We start from the raw sequence: 25566 nt of genomic DNA on the forward strand, positions 1-25566 counted from the left end.
CCCAGAATTCTCTTAACAATAAAGGTTTCAGGGGATTCCTTTAGGAAAAATATCTACAGGTAATAAAAACTATTGCCTTTAATCACTTGGGCTCTTTTTCTAGAAGAATAGTCACCCAAAATTTCCAGAAGTCCTAGGGGAATGATTTTTTTTAAAGATTTTATTTATTTATTTTTAGAGAGAGGGGAAAGGAGGAAGAAAGAGAGGGAGAGAAACATTAGTGTGTGGTTGCCTCTCATGTACTCCCTACGGGGATCTGGTCCACAACCCAGGCATGTGCCCTGACTAGGAATCAAACCAGCGACCCTTTGACTTGGAGGCTGGCACTCGACCACTGAGCCACACCAGTCAGGGCTGGGGGAATGATTTTTAACAAAACACACACATTATGATAATAACTGGTTTTGGAGAAAGTGAAGGGGAACAGCCATGCTTAATCTCCATTAGTGGAAATACAAATAAGAAAAATCTTCATAAAAATTGGGCGGTGGAGCTTGGAAATAATGCATACTTTCTGAGCTATTGCTGTAAATCTATTCCTCAGAATGGACTCTAAGGAAATAATCAGAGCGGTGATATTTGTACGTAAGTTTCTCATGTAATATGATATGAAATCTATACAATACCATATGTTTGCCACATCATACTAAAAATCTGGAAGCAACCAAAGTAAATGTCCAACAAAAGGGACCAGCTAAATAAATTTCGATGCCTTATTAAAGCAGAATACTAAGAATCTATTAAAACCATGACTTCAAACAATATTTAATACATTAGAGAATGCCTATATATATATATATATATATATAATGTGAAAGAATGGAATGTTGCAAAGTTCTCAGTAGGAACTTATTTTTTAAGTGTATATTCCAAATAGAAAACTATACTTGAGGGAAATATGGTAAAATACTCATAGATATAGTCTATATTTTTCATATTTTTCCCAGTTCCTACATTTTTTATAATAAGCGTGCATTACTTTTATGATTCTCAAACATACTAAAATGCCTTTTTCAATATACACAGAGTGTCAGTGAACATTTTTTAAAATAATAAATTACCAGTTTTCCTCCCATTATTATGAGTTAAGGTCAATCATTTCTGAAATTATAGCATTAAAAACCCCTCACCGGTTTCTTGTCTCTAAGAAGGACTCTCCGACCTCAGCCTGCCCCTCACTACTTGTCCCTTATCCAGGTTGCTGCCAGTTGGAATCACCAGTCATATTCCCCTAAAACATCTGTAGCAGAGCGTGCTTGGCGAAATGGCCGTGCTCTTTCCTAATGATCGTTTCTGTAAATGGTTTCAGAACTAAGGATCAGGCAAAGAAGACACCACCAAGAATCATGGGCACTGAGTCCTTGGGGTGCCACAAACCACCGAATACTAAGAGACAGGGCACTGTGGCCCCTTCATCCTGAGAAGCCCTACGTTGAGATTCAAGGCCAGATCTGGTCCTGGTGGACCAGAAGGCAGCCTCTCCCACCAGGCCACGCAATTCTAGAAGAGCTGTAGGGCTGGTTCTTCCATAGGATGGTGCACGGTCTTCTATGTGCCTTGGACTGACAAGGACTGGCTTCTCTACTTCAGAGAAGGCCTAAGAACTTGGCATGAGAACAGGAAGTAAACTGGTTTGTGCAGGTTAAGCTCCTAAGACCACCTCAGACGACCCAGAGGTTTCAGGGTGGGCATAGTAAAGAACAGGAGAGTGAGAGCTTGTCATGCCCCTTGCTCCCTGGTATGACACCCAGCAGAAGTCACAGGCCCCATTCAGCGTCCTCCACTTCTGCAGCTCAAAGCTGTCAGCCGGAAGGTACCTGCTTGCTGCAGCAACTAGTTCTCAGCAGGTCAAAGGACCCAGAAACCCCAGAGTCAGCCACAAAGCGTGTGGCGCACGTCCAGCAGAGCCCCTCACGGCACTCGGAGTGCTGCGACACTGAGCCAGGGAAGCAGACCCACCTCGTAGGAAGTTCTAATGAGCCTGAAGATGTCCACCTCAGGGTAAGGCTCCACGTCGTCACTGAGCAGGGAGTGGAGGTGAGGAATGGGGGGCAGCGTGCTGTCTTTATTGGTCACACTGTCTAAGTACCTGGAAGAAGGAGTGAACCGGATGTCACTGGGAGGCTAAGCTGGAATTCTCCCATTACAGTTCTCCACGCATTTTCTGCAAACTCTGACTGTGCAAACAGAAGAATAGAATTTCCTTAAGAATAGAGTGAAATTCCCTTCATTTCAAAAAACAAAGCACATGAAAATAAATCCTCGGCCACCAAGAGAAGTGGGAACCAAGCCAAGTAAGACCCATGATGCTGAGGAGACAGACTAGCAGGGGTGTCCGACCTTTGGGTGTCTTGGGGCACACATTCAATACACAAACACTAATGACAACTGATGAGCAAAAAAAAAAAAAAAAAAAAGAAAAAAGGTTTTAAGTAAATTTACAATTTTGTGTTGGGCTGCATTCATAGCCTTCTTGGGCTGCATGTGGCCCGTAGGCCACAGGTTGGACACCCCTGGAAGTATTGGGATGGCCAAAAAGTTTGTTTGGTGTTTTTTCTGTACGATGGATCTAGTAGCGTTTAGTTGTCTTTAACTTCATGTGAAACAATTTTGTTAGATTGTATGGTGACAGCTGTCATATCAGCAGGCATTTAAAAAAACATCAAAATTGGTGAATTTTTGTGTAGCCTCTTTAACACTGAAGATGGAAGATACACAATGTTTTAGCATATCACGTTTTATTGTTTCAAGAAGGGTAAAACTGCGACTGAAATGCAAAAGGAAAGATTTGTGCAGAGTATGGAGAAGGTGCTGTGACTGATCCAACATGTCAAAAGTGGTTTGCAGAGTCTTGTGCTGGAGATTTCTTGCTGGACGATGCTCCACGGATGGGTAGGCTAGTTGAAGTCGATAGAGATCAAACTGAGACATTAATTGAGAACAGTAAATGTTATACCATGTGGGAGATACGTGACATACTCAAAATATCGAAATCAATAAATTTGTGAAAATGAAAAATCCATCTTTTATTTTATGCTAAAAACTAAACGGACTTTTTGGCCAACCCAATACAAGGAAAAACCAGACGTGGTTTTCAAGGAGCCTGAGTACTCTACCTTCCCAAAACGGTCATGGCCTCGCCGTCGTCCTTACAGTTCAGCAGTTTGTCCACATTTGCATCCAGCACAGCCAGCGCCAGCTGGAATATCACCTTGATTCCTTCATAGAAGAAACAGTCGACAACCACAACTGCACTCTCAAAGGGCATCACGCTGAGAAACAGGGTGAGGAACCAAGACAGGGAGATGGTGGAAATCACGCCCAGGTCCTGCATGCAGTCGTAGAGCTGGGGGACGTAGTCACGCGCCAGTTCCTCAAAGACACCCTGGTCCACCAGTGCACCTGCAGCAGGGAGGGCACAAGGACGCTGAGTGAACCCCCTACCCTTTCTTACACACCCCAGAAAATGGCTTGACTAAAATAATGCAGTTCATGGTTGCTGCTGACAGAACTCTGCTCCCTCCTGTAACTGTTCTGGTGTTACTACAACATGTTACTAGTTACAATGTTACATGTTTCTATTACTAGTTACTATGTTGCCATATTTCTGTTACTAGTTAGCTATATTACTAGTTATTACGTTACTGTGTTAAGACCAAGGTGTCAACACAGCCCAGTCACCAGATTGGTTCTGGCTGCATCTTCTCTTTCTGGGTCTTCCTGCCCTGCTTTCCTTGCCATAAAAAGCAATAATATGACAACTAGGAGGGCTGTTGAGAAAGTCAGTTTACGAAGACTGCACGACATACAATCAGTTATTTTGTTGCAACATTTTGGTTAGGCATGAAATGTGTACCTGGGTGGTTCCATTCCTCAGCAACCTCTTATTAATATTTTTTAAATTGCTTTTCTGGATGCATGGTCCCCACATACAAATTGTTTTTTAAATGACTTTTCTTTTTAATGTAAATGCATGCCAACCGTACACATTCATGATCAACTTACATTTCTGGAGAATAATTTCAATGAATCCAATTGGTGTACAAAGGTTTGTAAGTGAAGACAGAGCAGAAAGCACAAGGCCTGCACTTGACTGTGCCACCCGCAGAAGGCCAGTCCTGCCGGCATGGATGCCTAACACTCATGGGGAGGATCGGAGTAACCGCCACACTTTGTGTAAATGCTCACAGTTGTGGTTTGCTCCGCAATGAAACCAGTTCTGAAGAAATACCTCAGAAACGTAGTTTCTGGATAAGCTGTTACACGCTCTTTTGTCCGCTCCAGAGAGCCCTTTCTGAATACTTCTGCTTTCCACAGATTCTATCCTCTCCATGAAATAATTTTTTGTCAAACCTTTTGGGTTGATGGTCAGTGAGCTTGGTGTGGCTCTCCTGGGTCACAGAGTGGCACCCACATCAACTAGTTTTTAAAAGAATTTTTATAACAGCGATACGTATGTATTCTCTTAAGTTCCGCGGGGCTCCTTGTATACAATCCATATGGATCAAGCCTCTCATTCCCATTTTGGAAACCTGAGTAGTCTGGCACCCTTGGCTAACTGGTGACTGGAAACTGTGTCCCAGCCGGTATCGGCCCCAGAATCAGCTTATGGATGAGACCTGCATTAAAACGTTAATTAAGTCTGTGCCCACGTACCAACCACTCTGGTGTTGTAGTAATCGGGGAGCATGCGCTCACACAGAGCCACAAGCAGCCAGAAAGCCTCCTCCTCTTTGGCGTAGAGCAGCAGCACCGAGGTGACGATATTCATGGCCTGCCAGAGGGCAAGGGGTGTCATCAAACATATTCCACCAAAGAAGCAGTTTGCTAACCTAAAACATTGCTGAGTTAGTCCCCCAGGAGTCAGCAAGCTCTTTCTGTAAAGGCCCAGATACGAAAATATTTAAAGACTTTGTGAACTACGCACACACACAGTCTTTTGAGGTTTGTTTTGTTTACAACCCTTTAAAAATGGAAACCCGCTTTAGCCCTTGGCATGTAACCATTCGGGGTCTTCAGGAACCCCAGTATCCAGCCAGGAGGGAGACAGCCAAACCCTCCTTCTAAAACTTTGCCCAAAGGCTATTTGACAAAGCTCTTAACTTTCTAAAATCTCAGAGTTTTAATCCTTAATTCAGTGAGGTACAGATTTCCCTTTCAACCCATACTAATGGTTTCTATAACCAGGTACACATGGCCTAAGGCTCTCCTCAGAGAACAATGAAACCTTTTAAACTTAGAGCCCCGGCCCATTATTTCCACCTGGATAAAGAAGATAGTGATAAGTACTGTGACTTAAATTCTAGAGTAACCTACTTTATTAAAAGATATTATCAGGTTGTTCATAAGGAACCATAAGGCTCAACTACTTTAATAGTTCTCTTAATTAAAAAAGGCAGATGAAAAGATAAATATGAACTCTATTATTATCAGAAGCCAACTAACTCCTGGACTTCTTTGATCTTCTAGAAACCAGTAATGGCTCATCAGATTTCTACAATATAAATGTCAAACAGGAATTTTGGTCTAATAGGCTCCTTCTTGTCGTAGGTCTCACTCAGTATGTTCCCATTACTAAAATTACTAGAAGATGAAGTCATTACTAAAATTCCACTTGGAAAGTAACCAGACGATCCTGCTATATGACATGATTGTGGTCCTGGCTGGTTCCTCAGTCATCCAGTCCAGGTAAGTTTTCTTACGGTTCTACTTTGTAACAAATTCAGGACTAGGTATTGGGGGTGGGGACACTTCTCATAGGGCTTAAATGTTGGTGCAGAGGGAGAAAGTAAGAGGTACAGGTCAACTAATCGCTCTGGGGTGTAATAAATTGTGCTATCAAACAGAGAAAACAGCGTGGGGCGGGCACCTGTGCGTGTCTCTGTGTGTGTCTGTGCATGCGCGTGTGTGCAGAGGGGTTAAGCCTTCAGCTTTTCAGGGAAAAAAAGGTCAGGGAAGGCCTTTCTAAAAGCTGCATTACCTCGGAGCTTTCTCAACTGTGGTACACGAACTAACTAGTACAAGACATACTTTTAGTTGGAATGTGGGGCAACACATTTTATATCAAACTTAGCATTTGTTTTATTTTTGTTTTTTAAATTTACTGTATTATTAAAATGTAACCATAGCATACACAAGCTATATTCTTCAGGACATGATTGCTTGGGAAGACACAAAGCAGGAGCACCACGGGAGCTAGAATGCAGAATTAAAGGCCCGGTGCTCGGGCAGGCCTGCTGCTACCCCGTGGGGAGAGTGGGTCAGAGTGACCGCAAGGGGCTTTCTGAGGTCACCCAGCTGGACGGCAGTGAGTCTAGTGAGGGTGCTCTGGTCTCCTGGCTCTTCTGCTCAGCGCAGTGGTTCTCGGCCAGAAGACGCTGCTCCGCAGGGGACATCTGGCGATGTCTATGGGAGGCTCTCCTGACATTCAGTGGGTAGATGCTACTGAACATGTTACTCAACAGGAATGTCACTCAACAGGAATGTCACTAGACATCCCACAAAGCACAGGACAGCCCCGCACAAAGAATCATCCAGTCCACAAGGCCCAACTGCCCAGGTCGAGAAACCCGGGCATACTGAAGTGACAGTCTCATGACCATCAAGTCTTCATTACTACTTAGGAGCCGGGAAAACAATTATCACTAGTGCAAGCCATCTGAGCCACTTGCCTGGCAATACCCTATGTTCGGGTTTCGAAAAGCGTAAGCCGTTAAGACCCTCCTCAGAGCAGCGATGCCCATCTCGTTCTGGAATGCAGGGTGTTCTGGGAGGGAGCGGTGTAAGTCCCTCTCGATCTCCTCTGTGGCCAGATTGTACTTCCCCATGGACTTCTCCACCAGGTCCGCGTAGTACCCAGGGTGCGTGGCCTTCTCGTTGATGGCCCCTGGGAAACACCCAACAGACGCCACATCACAACGCGGGAGTGCTGCCCTGGGTCTACAGCCTCAACCCACCCACCGAACCTCTTCACTCCCTGACCATTCAAAAGACACGTGCAAAATGACAATGAAGCCCCACAGGTAATGTGCTGTGCTGCAATCCCAGCTCACGGGGACACTTGGATGGGGCCCCTCTTGTCTCAGCTCCACAGTAAGCTGGCTGTTTAAAAACCTCGGAAGGGGGGGAGCATCTCTGAGCTGAGCAGCTGTGTCCCAGCAACTTCCGCAGACCACCCCGAGGGGGGCGCCGATGAGCAGGAGAGCAAGGTACCCACAGAGTATGCTGAGCTGGAGCCTCAGCCCTCCCTTCAAACACAGCAGCTCTGCTTTTACTTAGTGGGGTTTCCCTGAAGCACTGGCTTGAAAAAGGAGATTTTGCTTCTCAGACCAAGTTTGAAAACTGCCAAAATGTAAGCTCTGAAGACCTTAAATAGCCATGGTGAGGAGTATGAAGCCATATGGAGAGGAGGCAATGGGATATCTGGAGGGATTTTTTAAATTGTGGGGTGTTTCCTAGCAGTGGTTCAGCACTGCTATGGAGGGAACCCTCAGGGGTGGGCAAGGGTGGGGGGCTGGGCTGAGAGATGTCCATTTTAGATTCTTGAAGAGAGAAAAACCCTGTACACAAATTTCTAAACCTAAATATAATTATATATAACTTACATGAGTATAAATTATATTTTTCTGTAAGTTATATAATTTATGTAAAGTATAAACTACATATACATACATATATACACAAAATATATACACATGTGTGTTATATAACATGTGTATATGTGTGTGTATATGTGTGAAAATATACACATATATATTCATTCATATTTCACCACTTAGAACTTACAGCCCCTGGGCCATCCTGTCCTTGTCCCTGTCCCTGAAGGTCACCCAGAGAGCCAGCACTGCCTCTCAGGTTGGCCCTGGATGAGGCCGTCTGGCCAACAGACACTTAACACTGGCTCTCCCTCTGTTCTCCAGGGAGACCTGTGAGGCTTTGTTGCTGTTCAGCCTGCGCCTCCCCTCCGTGGGGACACAGGGCCCGGCAAACACAGGGCCCCGAGGGGCGTGGGACCCAGGGAGCACCCCTGTAGGGAGCTGGCTCTCTGGAGGAGCAAGCTGGCCTCCATGTGAAACCTACCCCGCCCCACACAGGCCGGAAACAGGAGCTACCCGGTCAAGGCGTCTTGCGGACCACTCCGCCTCTGGCCTCTCGTAGCTCGTCCCAGTTAAAGACTAGACACAGGGTCTAACTCGATGTCTCTGCGGCAGTGTGCTGTTGCACGCCATTTCCTAGTGCTCGTTTTGAGTTTCAGTTTCATCTACAACGTGCTATATGTAACTCCTAATTTGAATAGGGAAAACAAAAACAGAATTTTTCTTGTTCACTCTGTCAGCAATCTGAATCAGGTGGTTGGGGTGATTAGTTCTCCAAACACAGGAAGACACAGGATGGGACAGCGAGGATTGTCCTGGGACTGTCATTAGATGTTGACCCCCATTTGGGTTCTAAATGAGGGGCTGTGGCTGGTCTACTCAAGGAAATGAAAAGCAAGACCTGTAAGTGAAGACAGAACAAGCGAGTTCTACATGAAACACATAAAGCCAATTAGTTTTCAGGACTCTATCGCCCTACTTCTGAGATGTTACCACATCTCATTACGGGCAATTACCATTGACATCTGCTTTTAGAAAGCAGGATTTCAGCAATGAAGGATTTCTTTTTGATAAGTCTTTCCTGTAAGTCTGGAAACTCTTCTAACTTTAATGTCACTTTTTAAATGAAAGGCTTTGCTAACAGCACTAGAGTCAGACCATTTTGGTTTCAAATTAAAATATTCACATCCCCCTGTTTAGAATGATTACACTTCAAGCCTCTGCCCAAGCAGAGCAACTGATTCATACATTAAAGACCGGTGACAGTCGCAGGAAGCCCTGGGCTTCATGACAGACTGGACTGGGAGGAAGGAACCCGGAGGACCTCCGGGTTCTGATGCAGGGCTCCAGGGTTTGACCTGCAGGGTTACATTTGGGCAACAGCATGGCTGATGGACCAGTGACGGGGGCCACATCTTTCCCACGGGCCCACGATACGTGTGCTCTGTCCTTCCTGACATCTCCGGCTTGGAGCCTGAGTATGGTTTGTGAGGGCTTTCAGTTCCGGTGCAGACTCTGGTCCCCTCTTCATCTCCAGTGATAACCGTAAACTCAGGCAGTGGCCAAAGTCAAGGACAAGGTTTCCTTATTCCTCCCATTTCCTCCCTGTCTCCACCCCAGTGATGGCCCTGACCACATGCTACACTTGAACATAAAATCAATGAAGTCGGCACAGCTGGGGCAGGAAGAAGGATGTCCCAAATCACAGAAAATGATACTCTATTCCTTCGAGTTCTCTCTTTCCCCCCCCTAAATAATGTTAGTAAAGAAATAGATGAGGTTATCAGCACTCAAAGGCAGAGGCTTCGACATTTGGGCCACTGAATGTGAGTCCTGTATTTTTACCGAAGGACTCCAACGCTCTGGCCAGGAACGGAGGTTTAGCTCTGCACTGGGACTGCAGGTCTGAAAGATCCCTCATGGGTGATGGGGGGCGAAGGGGAGCCCCGTGGTCCTGCAGACCTGGGACCAGAGCCACCCCGCCCCAGCCCGGCCGTACCTGAGAGCAGCAGCCAGAGCTCGCCACGCATGCTCTCCGGGATGCCCTTCAACACCAGCTCCCGCGTTTTTTCTGTGCGGTACATGCAGATCCCTTGCCCGTACTCGGCGAAGTGAATCTTCCAGGCTTGCTCCTTCAGAAACTCCTTGGCCTGAAAGGGATAATGACGCGTGACTACATCCCAAAGTACTTCGGGGACAGAGGGAAGTTCGATGGAAAGTCAGAACTCTCTCCCTGGTGGACGCAGCAGCGAAGGTCGGGACAGAACCCTGAGAATGAAGAGCTCAGCTTTTGTGGCGTCCTCCCCTAATTCGACCCATCTATCACATCCTGCAGGTCTGTCGTAGAACTTTCTGGCCCCGAGTCAGGAGTCCTCTTCCCCGAGACAGGTCAGCAGAATGCAAGTTATATTAATGGTTTTATGTCTATGTCTCCAAGTCAAAGTAAGTTATGTTTTTTAAATGCGCACTGGGAACTTATCTGTTGGTTGACTTAAACAAATGTGAAATCAAGACACAAAAATGTCACCTGTACCCTCTCTAACTCCGTCCATGAAAAGCCAATGAGTGAAACCTAATGACATATTGAGACAGGATCTACTTTACGTATAGGAAAGTGTCTCTTCAGATAGATATGTAATGAAAGCTTTGGGGAAAGCAGGAGGGACCCACCAATTTCGGGTTGAATTCCTCGGGGGACCGCCGCCGATACATGGTCATCAGGGTCTGCGTGGCCGTGGGGACACTGTTGCCGTTCAGGTTAAACTGGCGCTCCCCCTCGGCATCCGAGCTCCCGTTTTTCTGGGGGCTGGAGGACACGAGGCTGCTGGGCCGGGAATACACCTGCAGATGCAGACAGGAACAGGACACTGCAGGCAGGAAGGGTTTGGCCAGCGGCCCTTCGGGTCCTCTACAGACAGCAAGGGCTATGTCGGGGTTCCCAAGATGTTTCTTGCTTTGCAAAGAACGGAAGAATGGCAGCAAGCCAGCATTTTGGTGGAAATTAGACAGGTGCATGGGCCACAGGCTACAGAACTTCTATCCTCCAAGGAGGTTTTCCCTGGATTTCAGCAGCATTTTTGCAACAAACTGGTTGGCCATTTGTCTCTCTGATTGGGGTGTATGCAAAGCATGCTGGGTTGAATCAGCTGCTTATGGTACCGCCTCCCTCCCCTCCTCTCTAGTTTCTGGTGCCTCCAAAGTGCTCACAGAAGCTGGGGGCAGGGGCACAGGGACAGGAATGTTACGCGTCAGCTCATCATCTTTACAACATGTTTTAGCTGCCAGTAACTTGCTCTGTGACTTGAGCTAGTGACGTATCTTCTGGGTCCCCTTCCCAACAATGTTGCTATATGGACCAGAGTCAATCACTGAGTAACCAGGACAAATGACTTAATAATTCTTCCACCATAAAATAAGAAGGTTAGATCAGATAATCTACAAGGTTCTGCTCGGCTCTGTGGTCCCCAGTACACACTGCACGCGATTTACATGAGATACTGCTCTCGGCACCAGTGTAGGTGGCGCATCTTAGCTTAGCGGCAAAGCTTGAAGGTCAAGCAAAACAGGCAAGAAGGTGACCCCTTCAGGAACAGGGCGAACCCAAACTTCCACAGACCTCGTCGTCTGAACTGTTGTAGCTCCCTGCAAACTCTTTGTCCGAGTATATTTTAGAGGTCGTCTGTTGCAGGAAGTCAGAGATCCTCTGCACTAGAAAGTCTCTGTCTTTCAAATTGGCAAACAGGAAAGTCATCCTGTTCCTGGTGCTGATGGATAAAGGACTGGGGAGGACGCTGGAGCTGTCTGCCTTTTCTACAATTGTCACCTGAATAGAAACAGGAAACAGAGAGCGTTAGTTTGCAGGGTCTCCCCAGCAGTAGCCCCTGACCAGCACTAAGGGAGGGTCACAGCACTTTTACGTCCTGTAGGAACCACTCACTCAGATCTTATTGAAGTAAACTGAGATTCTCTGTTCCAACCAAATCAAATGGCAAATCAAACTGCAGCTCATACCAAAAGCTCACGCGTCATCTTGCTCATTTTTCTAAGTCATTACCTCTACACTGAGAGTGATTTTATGCCCCAGGAGACAATGGGCCACATCTGGAGGCATCCTGGGTTGTTACATTGGAGGGTATGGCCCGCATCTTGTAGAGAGAGGCCAGGATGCTGCTAAGCAACCTCCTGTACACAGGACAGCCTACCCCCAACAAAGTCCAGCGCGAGACGTCCACAGAGCCAGGGCTGAGAAATCTGGTTGTGAAAGAATTCTTTGATTTTCATTAAAATTTCATGGAGCCATAAAGGAGAGGACTCCTAGCTGCTGCATTATGCATACGAGACAGAAAACAGTCCTTATCCCGATTCACTTTACCAAGCTTAATGTTGGGATGGTTTGGAAAACACCAGCCATCCTTCAAACGTCTCATTTGGACCCTGGGGCTTCGCTCGCTGCCTTCACCCTCCGCCCCTTCAACGTTTGAAAGGCTTGATTCTGGACATGATGTAAACAGCGCAACTGCAACCCCATCTGCACCAGGGGACTCTGTGTGTGTGTGTGTGTGTGTGTGTGTGTGTGTGTGTGTGTGTGTGTGTGATGAAGTAAGCCAACCACATCAGCAGAGAAGTACTGTACAAAAGGGAGACATCTGTTTTAGCTCTGAAGACACACATTTGGTGGTTTATAATAGGATTTTCATCTACTGGAAACTAGGATAAGTGCATTAAAACTTTTTTTTCTTTAGCACATTAGGGAAAAAGAAAACCTCAAGGCAAGCCCTAGATAAATGGTTTATTTGCAGTGGCTCTGACCATATAATTAAAGCTTTTACCCCCCTCTTTATTTCTACCTGCAAGCAGTCTAGACAGGTCCCACTTCAACCTCCTCATCAGCATGTTCCTGTGAAATACATTCCTTCAAAGTGGAACTTCAACAACTTTTCTCTCCCTTTCAAGGCTAAGGAGCCTGTTGGCGTTGCCTAAAAGGGTTGGGGCCCACATGCAAAGTGGCCATGCCTGGAATCCACAAAGGGACAAGTGGCAGGACCCGACTTCTGCTCTCAGGCTTCATAAATACAGATAGTTTGATATATATTTTAAAGGACTCCTCTGGAATGTTTGGATGGAGCTGCACATAAAAGCTTTCTTTTTTATCCTGATGCAAAAAAAGAAGCTGGAGAAATGGGGGGGAACCCCTCTTTCTCATGAACAGATTTTTACCATGACCCTTAGGGCATGTTAAATAATTCTCATTTTTAAAAGACCTATAAAAGCTCCTTTTCTCACAACAAATGTTTTTCTGATTCTTTTGGCCACCAGGTATCGGGACTAAATGACAGATGCCAAGGGGATTAAAGGTCCGAGTTCTGGACCAAAAACCCTTGAGCCAAGTGGCTCTTGATAAAGTCCGAATGGACAGTCTTGATCTGGCTGGATCATAATATAGAAATAACTGGCGACCTCCCACATGACACATATGAATGCTCACATGGGTCAGAAAATATCTGTCACTGACAAATGAGTTCTACCTGATTTGTCACCCGTCAGCTTCGTGCCTAGGGAACAGTAACAGCTGCGTTCTATGGTTTAATGAAACACGTTTTCATTACCGTGGATTATAAAATGGGCTGGAACTTAATCAAGTCTTGGAGTTTAACATGGAACATTTACAAGGTAATTTATGATTTAAAAAAAAAAAAGACTTCATCTGGAATCTCTATCTAATGAGGAACCTGATTAGTTCACTTTATCGCCCTGCTTTGCTGCCTCAAAAATTTCTTCAAAATCCGTAGCAATGGGATTCTGTGTAATCATTCACCATCTGTCGATTTAGTCTACCTTAAGTCTAGATGTGGAATATATGTTAATAATCTCAAGTCAATAGTTCTGTTTAGTTACATAAAATTAAACAAAACAATTCCTAGTCTACCTAATGCTAAAAATGGCCATTCGAAATAGAATTGAACCTTCCCGTGGAGGCCCCTGCTGACCCGTTGACTTAACTCAGACCCTAAAGGTACCAGCCCACAGAGAAGCCTCTCCAGCAGATCCCAGGAGGCAGCGGGGCCCACCCCTGGGCTGTATGACTATCATTACCGAAAGGGAATAAAAACTACATTAAGTCCTTTGTTTCTTCCAGGGTGAGGGCCACTGTTAATATGGCTCAGAGACTCGCCAGGTGAAGGGGAGGGCACTGCCGGCTCACTGAGCATTCCTTCCCAGCGGTGTCCTGCACCCCAAACCATGCTTTCTTTCTACAGGCCACTCCACTGCTGCCCCTGCTCTGACTCACTGCAAATACACCAGAGTCATCTCTGCCCCACCACCCGATAGGAAACCTGCAAGTGGAAGGTGGGCCGGGGACACCAATCCCCATTTCCCCCACTCCCCTGGCGCTCTCCACTGTACTGTGATTGCACTGAGATGTGAACACGGCTGCTGGTCCCAAACCCTTGGCAGGTGGTGAGCAGGGGAGCAGACGTCCCAACTGCACCTGCGGGCCCTCGCTGCCCTCCTCCCTCTGGGTCAAAGAGCGAGGGCTGGCTCAGATTCACAAACAGCACATCCACGGTACGCTGCTGACCCCAAGATGAGTTTCCCTAGCTGTTTCGGGCAGCTCTGCTCCACTCCACTCAGGTGGTACTTGACGAAGAAAATTGAGTTAGAGACAGTTTGTGGCGAAGAAGGTAAGTTAGCTGAAAAGTTCTGAAATCCATTTTAGAGGCAAATGTAAATACTATCGAATTGCCCATCTCAGAATTCACCACCAGCAAAGCACCCTGGCCTCAGAAAGTGTTGCAATACCAGGTAGCTCCTCCTATTAAGAGAAACTCGATGGGTCAATTGCTTGACATTGTCCATTCTTTTTAGTCCACCAATTCAGCTTCTAGGAATTTATAATTTAAAGAAAAGTATACATACAATTGGGAGAAAACTAAAAGTAATGCAAAGGTCCAGTCATAGGTAACTGAACCCATCAAGTAGATATCCATTTAATGAAATAATATGTAGTCATTAAAAATTACACTGTAGAAGATTATTTAGTGATATAGGGAAGCTTAAATATATACTCCCTGTCAAAGGAAATAAACAAAAATGAAAAATTCCCTTTGGTTTAAACTAAATGACATCAGTAATATACACACAGCAAAGTAGAGAACGAGCCTGGTAAGCGGCTCAGCCGAATGTCCCCAGTGGTGGTCTTTGATGGTGGAACGAGGGGTGAATTTTGTTTTCTTTTTATTTGTCTGCACTTCTACAAATTTTCTGTGGCAGTGGTGCATTATTCTTAAAAGAAAAACAAAGAAGAAAAATTGCTTACATAAATGATTTTTTTTTTAAAGAAAAGAAGGCAGAGAGAAACTTGAATCCTTTACTGAAGGGAATCCTAACCAAAGGTCCATCTTAACCACCAAAGCTTCTAACCACCTTCACTTCCAGAAAAGGACCAGTAGGCTGCAAGTCTCCAGGTCCGACGTGGCAGGACGGCAGCCCCTGACATCCCCGCCTGGAGTTCCCTCACAGCAAAGCTTCCGCACAAGCACCACTGGGAAGACGTGACCAAAGCCTCCTCCGCCCGAGACACAACACAAATGCTTCTTAGTGTTAATGCGCATGACCGTCAGCCCAGGACTTTATTAAAATCCGGATTCTTGAACTTGGAGAGATTCAGACTCGGCAGCTCTGGGGTGGGCTCAGGAATCTGCCCTGTGGCCCACAGCCCTGGTGGGTGCCGCGCAGGGCACTGGAGGGTCAGATCGAAACAACACTTGGCTTTCTGATTCACAGCCTAGCCCGTCTGCTTTAGATTGAGATGCTCTCAGGCTGTGAGCCAGATATAATAACTGCATTTTCTAGGTTCTGTATTTGATGCTTTGACATCTTGGGGCCTTGCAGACCCTTCCAGAGTTAGACACTCCTACAGACTCCCTGGGGAGCAGGCCTTTCATAGGCAAACCAGCCCATCCAGAGCCCATGCCCCAGCCACCTCCTTTATCCAGCTCTCAGACTCCACTCAGGACCGCTGTTCACCTGCCCTAAACCCCAGGGCTACGTACCAGATCACTAGGAGCAGCCCCTATGCCCCAGAGCCCACTGAAATTATTCAGGCCAGCCAGTACCAAGCTCGCTTAACCTGCCTCATCTGTTCCTTCCCTTGGGAACGGCGATAAATACTCTGACCCAGTGTTTCTCTGTCTGCTGACCGACCCTGGTGCTGTTTACCCCAGAGAGCTCCTGGCTCCTCCCCGTGGGATCTGTGAGTCTAACAATCTGTCTTTTCCTTCTTTCTTTTTTGACTTTACTATTTTATTCATTCATTCATTCATTCACTTTATTGGGGTGACGTTGGTTAATAAAATTATACAGGTTTCAGTTGTACAAGTCTACAACATATCACCTGTATACTGTGTTGTGGGTTTACTATCCCAAGGGAACAATCTGGTGGCAGTCACCTGCTCACCTATTGGCCTCCCCATACCTGAATAATAATGAAATCTCCACTGTAAACACTAGGCTGCCATTGGAAGGAGAACTCTCGTGGGTCCCACAGTCCCTTCGATCAATGGCAGCACACGAAAGGGTGGCAGGTGCCACCAAGGAATCACGAGCATTCACTTATGGTTAAAAGCCAGCCAACTTCTGGTAAAGATATTCCTGGTCCACAAAGGAAAGTATTACGAATGAAACTTAAAATACCCGTTTTCGCCCGATGCTTACCTCCCGCAGTGGGATAATGAGGCTGCACAGGTTTTCCTCCTTGCTGGTAAAGCAGATGTAATTTGTGGACACAAACATTTGCCCCAAAATGTGCATTTTGTTAAATGGAGTCCAGAGCGTGCAGTCCGTGTGGCCATCTAGCTTCTCATCCTTGGGCAGCCGGAACAGGGCGCGGTACCTCTCACTCTTGGCCCTGGCGTCCAGGTCGCTGGAAAGCAGTAACAACTCACATGAAAGTGTCTCCCTGCCTTCCAAATGTCCCAGCCATGGGTGTTCCCCGCCCATCCCTCCTTGCCTCGATCCTGCTGGACTTGGCCCTACCTTCTTGGCTTTCTACTGGTGCTAATGCCAACCTAGGACCCTAAAGTATAATAAAATTATTTTAATACAGTTAGGTCCCTTGTGTAGTCAGTTTATAATCAATACCTGCAAATGCTCAAGAATCTTAGGGAAACTAGGCCTGGACAGGAAATTCATTCTTTTTCTAAAGGAATACAATAATTTATTTCTAAAGAGATTACTACATTTACACTTCTCCAGAGCCATTTGCCGGGGGGGTAGGCTTGTCTTCTAAGAAAGTCCCGGTGAGAACGCCAACGAGCCTCTTGAACCTGCTGGTGTCCCTGTCCACCCTAAATGGACAACCCTAAATGAAATGGCCTGCAGTTCAGGAACAAGCCACTGGAGGGTCAACTCGCGTTCCCGGCCTCAGCTGGGGCCTCCGCCCACTGCACCCTTTTCCCTGACTTCCTCTGTCCTGTTCATCCTGTAGGTGGTTACAACCTCTCCCCTCAGCTCCATCCAACCTTGGGCTCTTGGTGGTCTAGCTTCTGGCTTCACAGAGCAGAGCTCTCTCCCTCTGTCTCCAAAATTACCTCCATCCCCGCTACTCTTCCTTCCCTTCCCTGATTCAATAGGACAGATCACTGCACACCTAAGCACCCTCTTCTATGCCCTATAAGATGTCACTTTTAAAGTTATTTGTTTTCTTATACCTTTATCTCCAGGTAGGCTTTTATCTCCTGCCCTTGCATGTACCCTCACCTACAGCTGTCCCTGCACCCACCTTCATCCACACGCTCTTCCCATCCTATCCTGTGTTCAAATCTCCCATATTCTAAAAAGAGCAGCGCCCCGCCTGCACCACTGGATTTCTTTAAAAATCAGCCTGCAGTTGCCTAGTTCCCCTGCCTTCATTTGCTATTTAATGCCCTGCAGTAACCCCATTCATCCTCCACCACTCTACTGAGACACATCTCCAATCGCCAAAGACACCTTCCCTGCGAGGACCTTTGTCAGGTTCCAACTACCAGCTGTAGGACAGAGATTTCCAGTTCCCCAGGTTACCCGTCCCGTCTCCAACTGGCTGTCCTGTGGGCGACTCACCTGGACAGGACAAAACTGAGCTCTCACATCCCTGGACATGCTCGTCCTGCTCACTTCCCACTTCAGCTTAGGGCAGTTGCACCCTTATAGTCACACTGCAGAGCATCACCGTTCCCTGCACTCTCTCTAGCTCTTCCTCCACAGCCACACTTCCAGGCTTCTCCGCAGTCTCTGCTGTCCTGTGTCCGGCCACCTTCCAGACGCATGACGGGCTTCCCCTCCCTGAGCTTCCCCACTGTGTCATTCCTTCTGCTGGCAACAGCCATCTGCTGAACCTGAAGGTAGCACCTACAACCCCCGAGACTCCAGTTCCCAGCAGTCTCCCCTGAGAGGCCTTGCCCACCCTCTGCCCCATCTTCCCGTGTGTGTGCCCACGGCCTACTGCTCACGGGGCCAGGAGAGCCAGCCACGTCTACCCCACTTCCTGTGCTGTGAGGGCCGCAGGGCACCTTTTCCATTTTTGTATCTATACCCAGGAAAGCGTTCGGAGCCCTTGAGATGTTTAGAAAACATCAAGTTTCATAAATGAATGGATGGGTTTCTTGTTTCTAAAGTCTGAAAGACTCAGCCTCTGTCACCTACCGTTTAAGAGCGGACACTTTCTTAGGAGATTTCTTCTTCAGTTTGGGCAGGGACCGGTCCTGCTCAAACCCCTCATTGTCTAAGAGCTGCCTCATGGCTATGTTGGCGAGCTGCTCCATCAACTTGAAGGTCTCGTTGATGTTGAGAAAGACAGAGAAGAAATGCTCGCTGGACCGCGTGCTCACTTTGATCACGTCCGGCAGGAGCAGCGTGGCATTCTTCTCGAGCTGAGTGATGTCCACCCACCGGATGACCAGCTTGGCTGCGCACGGGGAACAAGGCTCGGTTAACACCTGGCTCCTGAAAATCTCTCCAAGACACTGCGACCTCACACCCCCCGACTCCCAGTTGCACTGAACAACTTCATGTCTGTGGGCCCATATCTGTCATTGTTTTGTTTGTTCGTTATGGAACAAATTCAGACCACATAAATCCCGAGCTCATCCTTATCATCAATTTAAGTCCACATCTACTAAATTAATTACACCTTCGGTGAATCTTTATTACTTGATGACCACATTTTTTACAAATATTGAACTGAAAATAATTCACTTGTTAAATAGTTAAAACACAAAGCTGACCCAGCCATAAGTATAGATTTATTTTTGCTATTTTGGATGTGGTTTATGAGTGCAGGGCACACCTCAGGAGACTTTCCAAAGCTGCCCTCTGGAAGTTGAGACAACTCACCTTCCCTGCCCAGGAGAAGAGAGTAAAAGCAGATGTGGTTAATGCTGAGGTACATCCAACCCTGGCGGGGCACCTTCCCCTTCCAGTAGCTGCACGAGTAATAGTTGACGAGTTTCTCCTCCTCGGGCATCCCGAACAGCCGGTGGAACTTCACGATGGCCTCCTTAAACTTCTCTGTGTCATCGTCTTCCCTGATATCATTGCTTTTGTTATACTCAGCAATGATGCCCTAGCGGGGGGGGGACACAAAGCACACACCTGGGGTCACTATGACAACGGCTGCTTTTTTCTGTGTGCTGTCCATGTTGTAAAGGAAAGGAACAGTTTCTAAGGCTAGAAGTTTTTTTTTTTTTTAATTGAGGAATTATTTTCAAAGGCAACCCCCCAATTCTAAGCCAATTAAGATTTTCAAAATAACAATATAGATTTTATTATCTGTTCATTGGTGCTCATTATTTTATTAAATTCACTTAGGATAGAGCCATAAATTTATTTTACAAATTTGGAAATGTAAAGAGTTTGCTAGTTCTATTGATTTCCCTAGCTTATCACGATAGTTATCTGAAAGGTAAATTCCTGCCTTTCTCAAAAAATCAGCAAAAATTTATCATGAATGGACAAGGACGGACAGACAGACCAGAAGGCTTGTCACTGACACTTGGCACAAATGCCACCGTCTCAGTCAGGGCCATGAACCATACCAGGGAACCTGGAGAGAAGGAATAAGCTGCTGTTTGATCATGTCGGTAGCTTGAGAAGCCACTTCATTGCTACCCAATTGCCCCACACTTCGCCGTAATCTGGCTCCTCCAAGGATCTCTGGATAAAAGTGCTCCCTTGACTGCCCCCTGTGACCAGCGATCACCGGGTCCCTCTCAGCTCATCTTCACTCGCTCTGATCTCTGGGCAGCACTGAGGAGCGTGGGCTTTCAAGCACTGAAGCTGGGTAACCACTCGCACTCTCCCTGACGTGACGAACCCACCACATGCCACGAACAGAAAACTTCAACCGCCTGTCCCTGGAGCGCCGGCCTCCGGGCTCTCCTGCTTCCCGTCCTTCCGAGATGCCCCTACAAATGTATCTTCCTAACCCATTGTTCAGACTACAAAACTCTTCTGGTGACAATCCCGAGTGGTTCCCTGCTGCTACCAGTCTAAACTCCAAAAGTCTACACCATCCACATTCGGGATCCACTGTTCGGCTCCTACCCAAGGGCAGAATAAGGAGAATAAGGAAGGGAGCGATGTTTCGAAAACCAAATGACGCTCCTAAGTTTTGAGTGAAAAAACATTAAGCTCAGACTCTGCTATCCAAAGATCTAGTAAATACCACATTCAAGAATGATCCTGTAAATTTTAAAAGGAAAACGTTTTTAAATATGATAAGATTTAAGAGATCACAGTACTGAGAAACGGCATTCTGAAATATTCTGGGGCCTAATCACTCATACAAATGGACCAGGCCTTGCCAACAACTTTCACCTAGTGAGCACGACAGTCCCCGTAAAGCTCCAGTCCCAAATATCAGGAAATGCTTAAATGTCCAAATAGGAGACTGGCTGAATTAACTATGGTGCACACACACATAATAGGTTGCTTAAAAAATAAAGAACTAAAGGCAAACTAGGATCCTGCATTGGACATGGAATTAAAAATAAAAAAATAAAAGGCCACGAAGTGGAAAAACTGGTAAAACCCAAATAAAACCTGTAGGTTGGTTAACAACATCACGTCACTGTTATGTCTCAGGATCGGTAAATGTGCCGTGGTTATACATGATGTTAACATTTGGGGAAGCTGAGCATAGGGCCTATGGGAATTCTCTGCTCTATCTTTGCAGCTCTTCTGCAAATCTAAAAATAATTTCAAACGAAAAAACAGAACTATTAAAATTAACAACGACTACATGGACCTTCTCCATGGAGTGTTACCCAGGGGTTACCAAGTGAGAAAAGCAAATGCAAAGGAGCATATCCAGGAAGCCTCACGTGCAGGAATTAAAGAAATAAGAGAAGTACACATACCTGAGTATTTTTACAACTTTTCTGTAAGCTTTACGTGGTTTCCAATGGAAAACTTTAACAACAAACCAAAACACGCCTCACCTGTATTTTTCCTCTCACAAATGTGGTGATATCGTTCTCGTTTTCAAAGATGGACAGGGTCTGCAGTAGATTCTGCTCCAGCCATTCCCAGTGTTCGGTGATTTCCTTTCTGAAGCCACCTGTATGAGTGTAAAAATGATAATAATAAATGTCAGAATTTAAAAGATTCCTAAAAAGCCAGGCTCATGTCATCAACATTCAATGCAACCAAAGGAGAGTATCATTCCAACAGCTCTGCCTTTAAATGCTTTCCCTCCTCCAGAGACACACGACAACACGTAAGGAGGTGGTAACCCAAGAGGAAGGACAGGAGTCTTCACTTAATGTCATCAATAGGTTCTGCGATTTCAAGTGAAACGACGTATAATGAAACCAGCTTTATCATAGGCTAATTGATATAAATGAGAGGGAAGATCCTATAGCATCTCATCAGTGTTATTATGATGCTACCCAAGGACCTCCTGCATGGTGTTTTGGTCAAGTCCTGAGAAACATTTAGGACACTTTCAGATTAGAAGCCAGCAACACTCCCCCCCCCTCCCTTTTCTGGGTTGAGAGTTTAGCGCTTCCCATCGCTGTTCTCCTCCCTACAACCTGCACCTCGCAGGGTAACACAGATCTTGTGAGGATACTAGGTTACGGTAGTTAAGCTGCAACCGCAGGAGAGAGCTTTGGTATGCTGCCGGGGCTCTGACGTAACCTCCTACAATGGGCAAAAATGATCCTCACTCCCTTTCAATTATGAATGAGATGTGAAAATGGACGATCGCTAGGGAATAGCAGCCCGGCTCTCACGAGCACAGTTGCCTTGAAATGGGATGAGGTCATCCTCACAGCTGCCCACCAAGTCACTACACTTGGGCCAGTAATAAGAAGCCTAAGTCAACTTGCTGGGCCACCTCTGAATTGAAAACCCCCTGGCTGTGCAGCGCGTGTCACCAGCTCGCCTCCCTGCCATCGCTGCTGTGCAGGAGGAGGACGCTCTCGGATAATGCCGTACAGACCCTGGGGGGAATGGCCTTCCTTTTTCTGGGATTATGAATGATCTTGCAGAAAAAGTGTCTTAAAATAAGTCACCTGTCACAGATATAAATTGTATAGATATCACAGTCATTGTATCATGGATAGAAATTGCACCGTTCATTGCATGCAGAATTAAAGAATGATTTTGTGATTCCACTGATTTACCCTTTAGGCCGCTCCTTGGATTTCCAAGTTATCTTTTTATTGATTCTTCAAAATGGCTTCTCTCGGTTCTTTGTTACCGGTAATTCAGTGTATCTCAGAATCTCACTGATGCCCAACAGAGAAAGGCAGGAGACACAGCTGTGTCTACAGTGACCCTCTGAGCTGGGAGAGAACTGAAATCTCTTAGAGAATGAGGGGTTTCAGACCCACTGTATGAGGAGACCCGAAACCAAGCAGAAGCCAAGTTCATTTTCTTTTTCTGTAAGCACTAAAGAAGAGATTATTTGTAGCTCTCCATGGGCATTTTTCACTCGTTCGGGCAATAGTCAACCACACAAAAACGCAATCAGGGTACAGAGTACGGTGACTCTGTACTACATACAGTGTCATGGCAAGAGCTAGAAATCAGGACACCTGGCCCCCACCCCTTCTGCCACCACCCAGTTGGGTGGCTTTAAATATTTTGCTTAAATCTCTGTCTCAAATTCTTTACATGCAAACTGGAGACAAATGAAAACAAACAAACAAAAAAGCCCATACATCGCTCAGAACAATGTGGTAAAAACTGCAAGGAATAATGTCTACAGATACATTTCGGAAAGCAGAAAACACTTTCAGATGCAAAGAACAATGCTCATTTGGAATGTTTAGGGAATGAGTCATTTTGGAATTTGCCAGAAAGCTTTGAACGTTTTAGGCTTACACATTTTAAATAGCCATGGGAAAAATTTAGTTTACAGGCAAGGAAGGGTGCAGTATGCTTTTAAACATTTTTGATGATTATTTAAAAATTTTTAAAACAGAGTGCACCCTTCCTTGCCTGTAAACTCACTACCGTCAAGTCACCAGCTGTGAATGGCTGTGACTGACGGGTAGAGTCTTGCCCACAGCAAGTGCCCCATGCGCCCTCACCCAACCATCCCAACCATACTTGGTGGCACTGTCAGACACATGCACCTCAGGACAGGGGCCCTCCTGGGGGCTCACAGGCAGCTGCACTTCTGCAGACCTGTCGGGCACAGCTCCCAGATGCGCCTTCCGGAGCTGGTTGTCACAGGTGTCCTGGCCCAGCCGGGCAGTCTGGCTGTCAGTGGCATCTCACCATGCTCCGCCCTTTGCCAGGTAGTCACACCGGGTACTTGACTTTAAAGTCCTTGTTCCATGGGTTGTGGAATGCAACCACACAGTTCAACCTCACTATTCCTCAGTTGTCCCGGGTGGACAAGCACATCAGCTGTAAGTTCTAGTGCAGAACAGGTGTGCCTTCAGCTTTGCACATGCTGCTTCAGTTTTCTCTATGCACATATTCATATAAGTACACGCCCCCCCAGTAGAAACAGTATGTGCATGTATGTACTCATTCAACAAACATTTGCCCGTATCTCTCACTTTTTGTGGCATCATAAGGATGACATGGCTGATCTTGTACTGAAGTTCAATTTTACTGTGCACACTGTTTCCCCACCTATCGCTGTCTTCCCTGTGGCCCCAGGACCTCCTGCCCTCGCTCCACCCTGCCCCAGTGTCCTTATCTCCATAATCTCCACCTTCCCCCACCCAATACCACATGCACCACCAGCTCTTTGGTCTACTTCTCTCTAAGATATAACCCCCCATATTTCTGCCTTCGATTCCCACCACTGCTCCCCCTCCGACCATGGCTGCTGTGCTGTTTCTCCTCCGTCCTCCATCTCTTCTTGCTTCTCCCACACCCGTCAGTGTCACATGAAAGGCTGGCCTTTCGGAGTTGTCACTGACCACTCACTGCTCCCACACGGAGGGCACGCACTGGGGATGCAAGTCTCAGCATCTGCCGGTCTGCGACTCTCGCAGCCTCCTCAGGGCTTCGGGCCTGTTGCTGGGCTACCAAAGGGTCTGGCCACATCCAGACCTAAGACCCCAACGTCGGGTTCTAGACGAGGAAGCACTTTGTGCACCACTACAGAACACCATTATCCCCACGTAGGGTTTGAGGAAAGAAAAATGACACAAATGTCATCAGACAATGGGAGTTTCAGGAATTACTTATGGATTCCAATCTATACCCAAGAGATAGTTCCAGGGTGAGTCACGGGAACATGCCTTTTACACTGATATTTACTGTGCAAATGCACCATATTTTCTGAACACTCCCCGACATGCACAAGGAGTAAAGGGGACAGGTATTCGCGGCACCAGGTCCTGGAGTCTAAAGTCTGAGGATACATACGAGGCAGAGCTGGGTCCCCTCTCCAAGCAGACGAGCCAAGTTCCAAGACTTCAATTTAGCAGAAACTATTGCGGAAAGCAAGTGTCCATTTCTGTCCATTTCTCACCCCAGAACAAAGGGTCTACATTACCTGTCGGTGATAGAGCGAATGTCTAGTAACTGTTTGGGGCTAGCTGTCACCTTCTCTGGACCTCTCCTTAGGAATCAGCGAGGCTCTAGAGGAGACACGCTGGAACCCTAAGTGTTCCTTGGAAACAGCTCTTTCATTTCTCTAGAAAATAAGCCAAGTGCTGCAGTATTTTAGGTCTTGGAAGTCTTATTTTGTCATTGCTTCAAGTGAGATAACAGGAAGCTCCTTTGCCCTGACTCTGAAAAGGGACGGGTTTATTTAACCTGAAGTTTGAGCAAAAGGTGTCGGACACTTGGAAGAGAAGCAAGGGCTTGGCTGCAGCCTTTCTGGAAAGGGCTCGTTTACAGGGAGACACAGTGGGAAAAACAGCTGACCCGACTGTGCCATCAGCCGGAACAACGAGGAGAGCTGCACCGGGTATGAGAAGCCTTCAGGAAGTCCACAGTCAAGCACCTGCTGGGGTCACAACTAGACCAACCCGGGATGGGCTTGAGGTGCCTTAGAAATTGGTTTTGGAAAAATGAGAATCCAAGTACCACTCAGAGTGGGTTTTTTTCTTTTTCTTTTCTCCTTCCCATCCCCCTTCTCCTCTTCTACCTCCTCCTCCTTCTCCTTCTTCTTCTTTTTTAAGAATATTAGCCACAGGCCTCAAGCATGTATCTGGGCAAAATTTCAACATTTTCTATGATAATTAAAAGTACTAAATCACCTTAAGTCTCATTTGTCAACCAGTTTGAAATGAATCTTAAATCACATAAACTTTACTGGAAATAAAAAGAACGAAATACTGAGATGGACCCACGAACTGGTTCTATCAATGGGGCCTCTGAGGACGAAGAACGAAGGCTTATGGCCCCACTGGTGGACGGTCAGTGGGTATTTGTGATGCACGACTAATCAGTTTTGGTTCTGTGATCGCAGCACTGACTTACGAACCTGAACTCTGGGATTACATAGACAGTAAGT

The 25566-nt window shown here is 46.4% G+C and overlaps 1 protein-coding gene across 1 annotated transcript in view; it reads right to left on the reverse strand.

Moving 5' to 3' along the window:
* The window catches only part of TBC1D9 (TBC1 domain family member 9), a 74425-nt gene that overhangs the window by 11664 nt on the left and 37195 nt on the right, over positions 1-25566 (reverse strand). The window contains exons 3-13 of the mRNA XM_053911281.1: positions 21074-21192; positions 18969-19197; positions 18279-18540; positions 16311-16518; positions 11212-11418; positions 10266-10436; positions 9595-9745; positions 6672-6886; positions 4657-4774; positions 3117-3402; positions 1960-2089 (exon numbers count right to left, since the gene is read on the reverse strand). Of these exons, the coding sequence (XP_053767256.1) occupies positions 1960-2089; positions 3117-3402; positions 4657-4774; positions 6672-6886; positions 9595-9745; positions 10266-10436; positions 11212-11418; positions 16311-16518; positions 18279-18540; positions 18969-19197; positions 21074-21192 (2096 nt within the window). The remainder of the gene's footprint in view (positions 1-1959; positions 2090-3116; positions 3403-4656; positions 4775-6671; positions 6887-9594; positions 9746-10265; positions 10437-11211; positions 11419-16310; positions 16519-18278; positions 18541-18968; positions 19198-21073; positions 21193-25566) is intronic.

This window comes from Desmodus rotundus, chromosome 9, assembly GCF_022682495.2.
Source record: "Desmodus rotundus isolate HL8 chromosome 9, HLdesRot8A.1, whole genome shotgun sequence".
NCBI classification, from domain to species: Eukaryota; Metazoa; Chordata; class Mammalia; order Chiroptera; family Phyllostomidae; genus Desmodus; species Desmodus rotundus.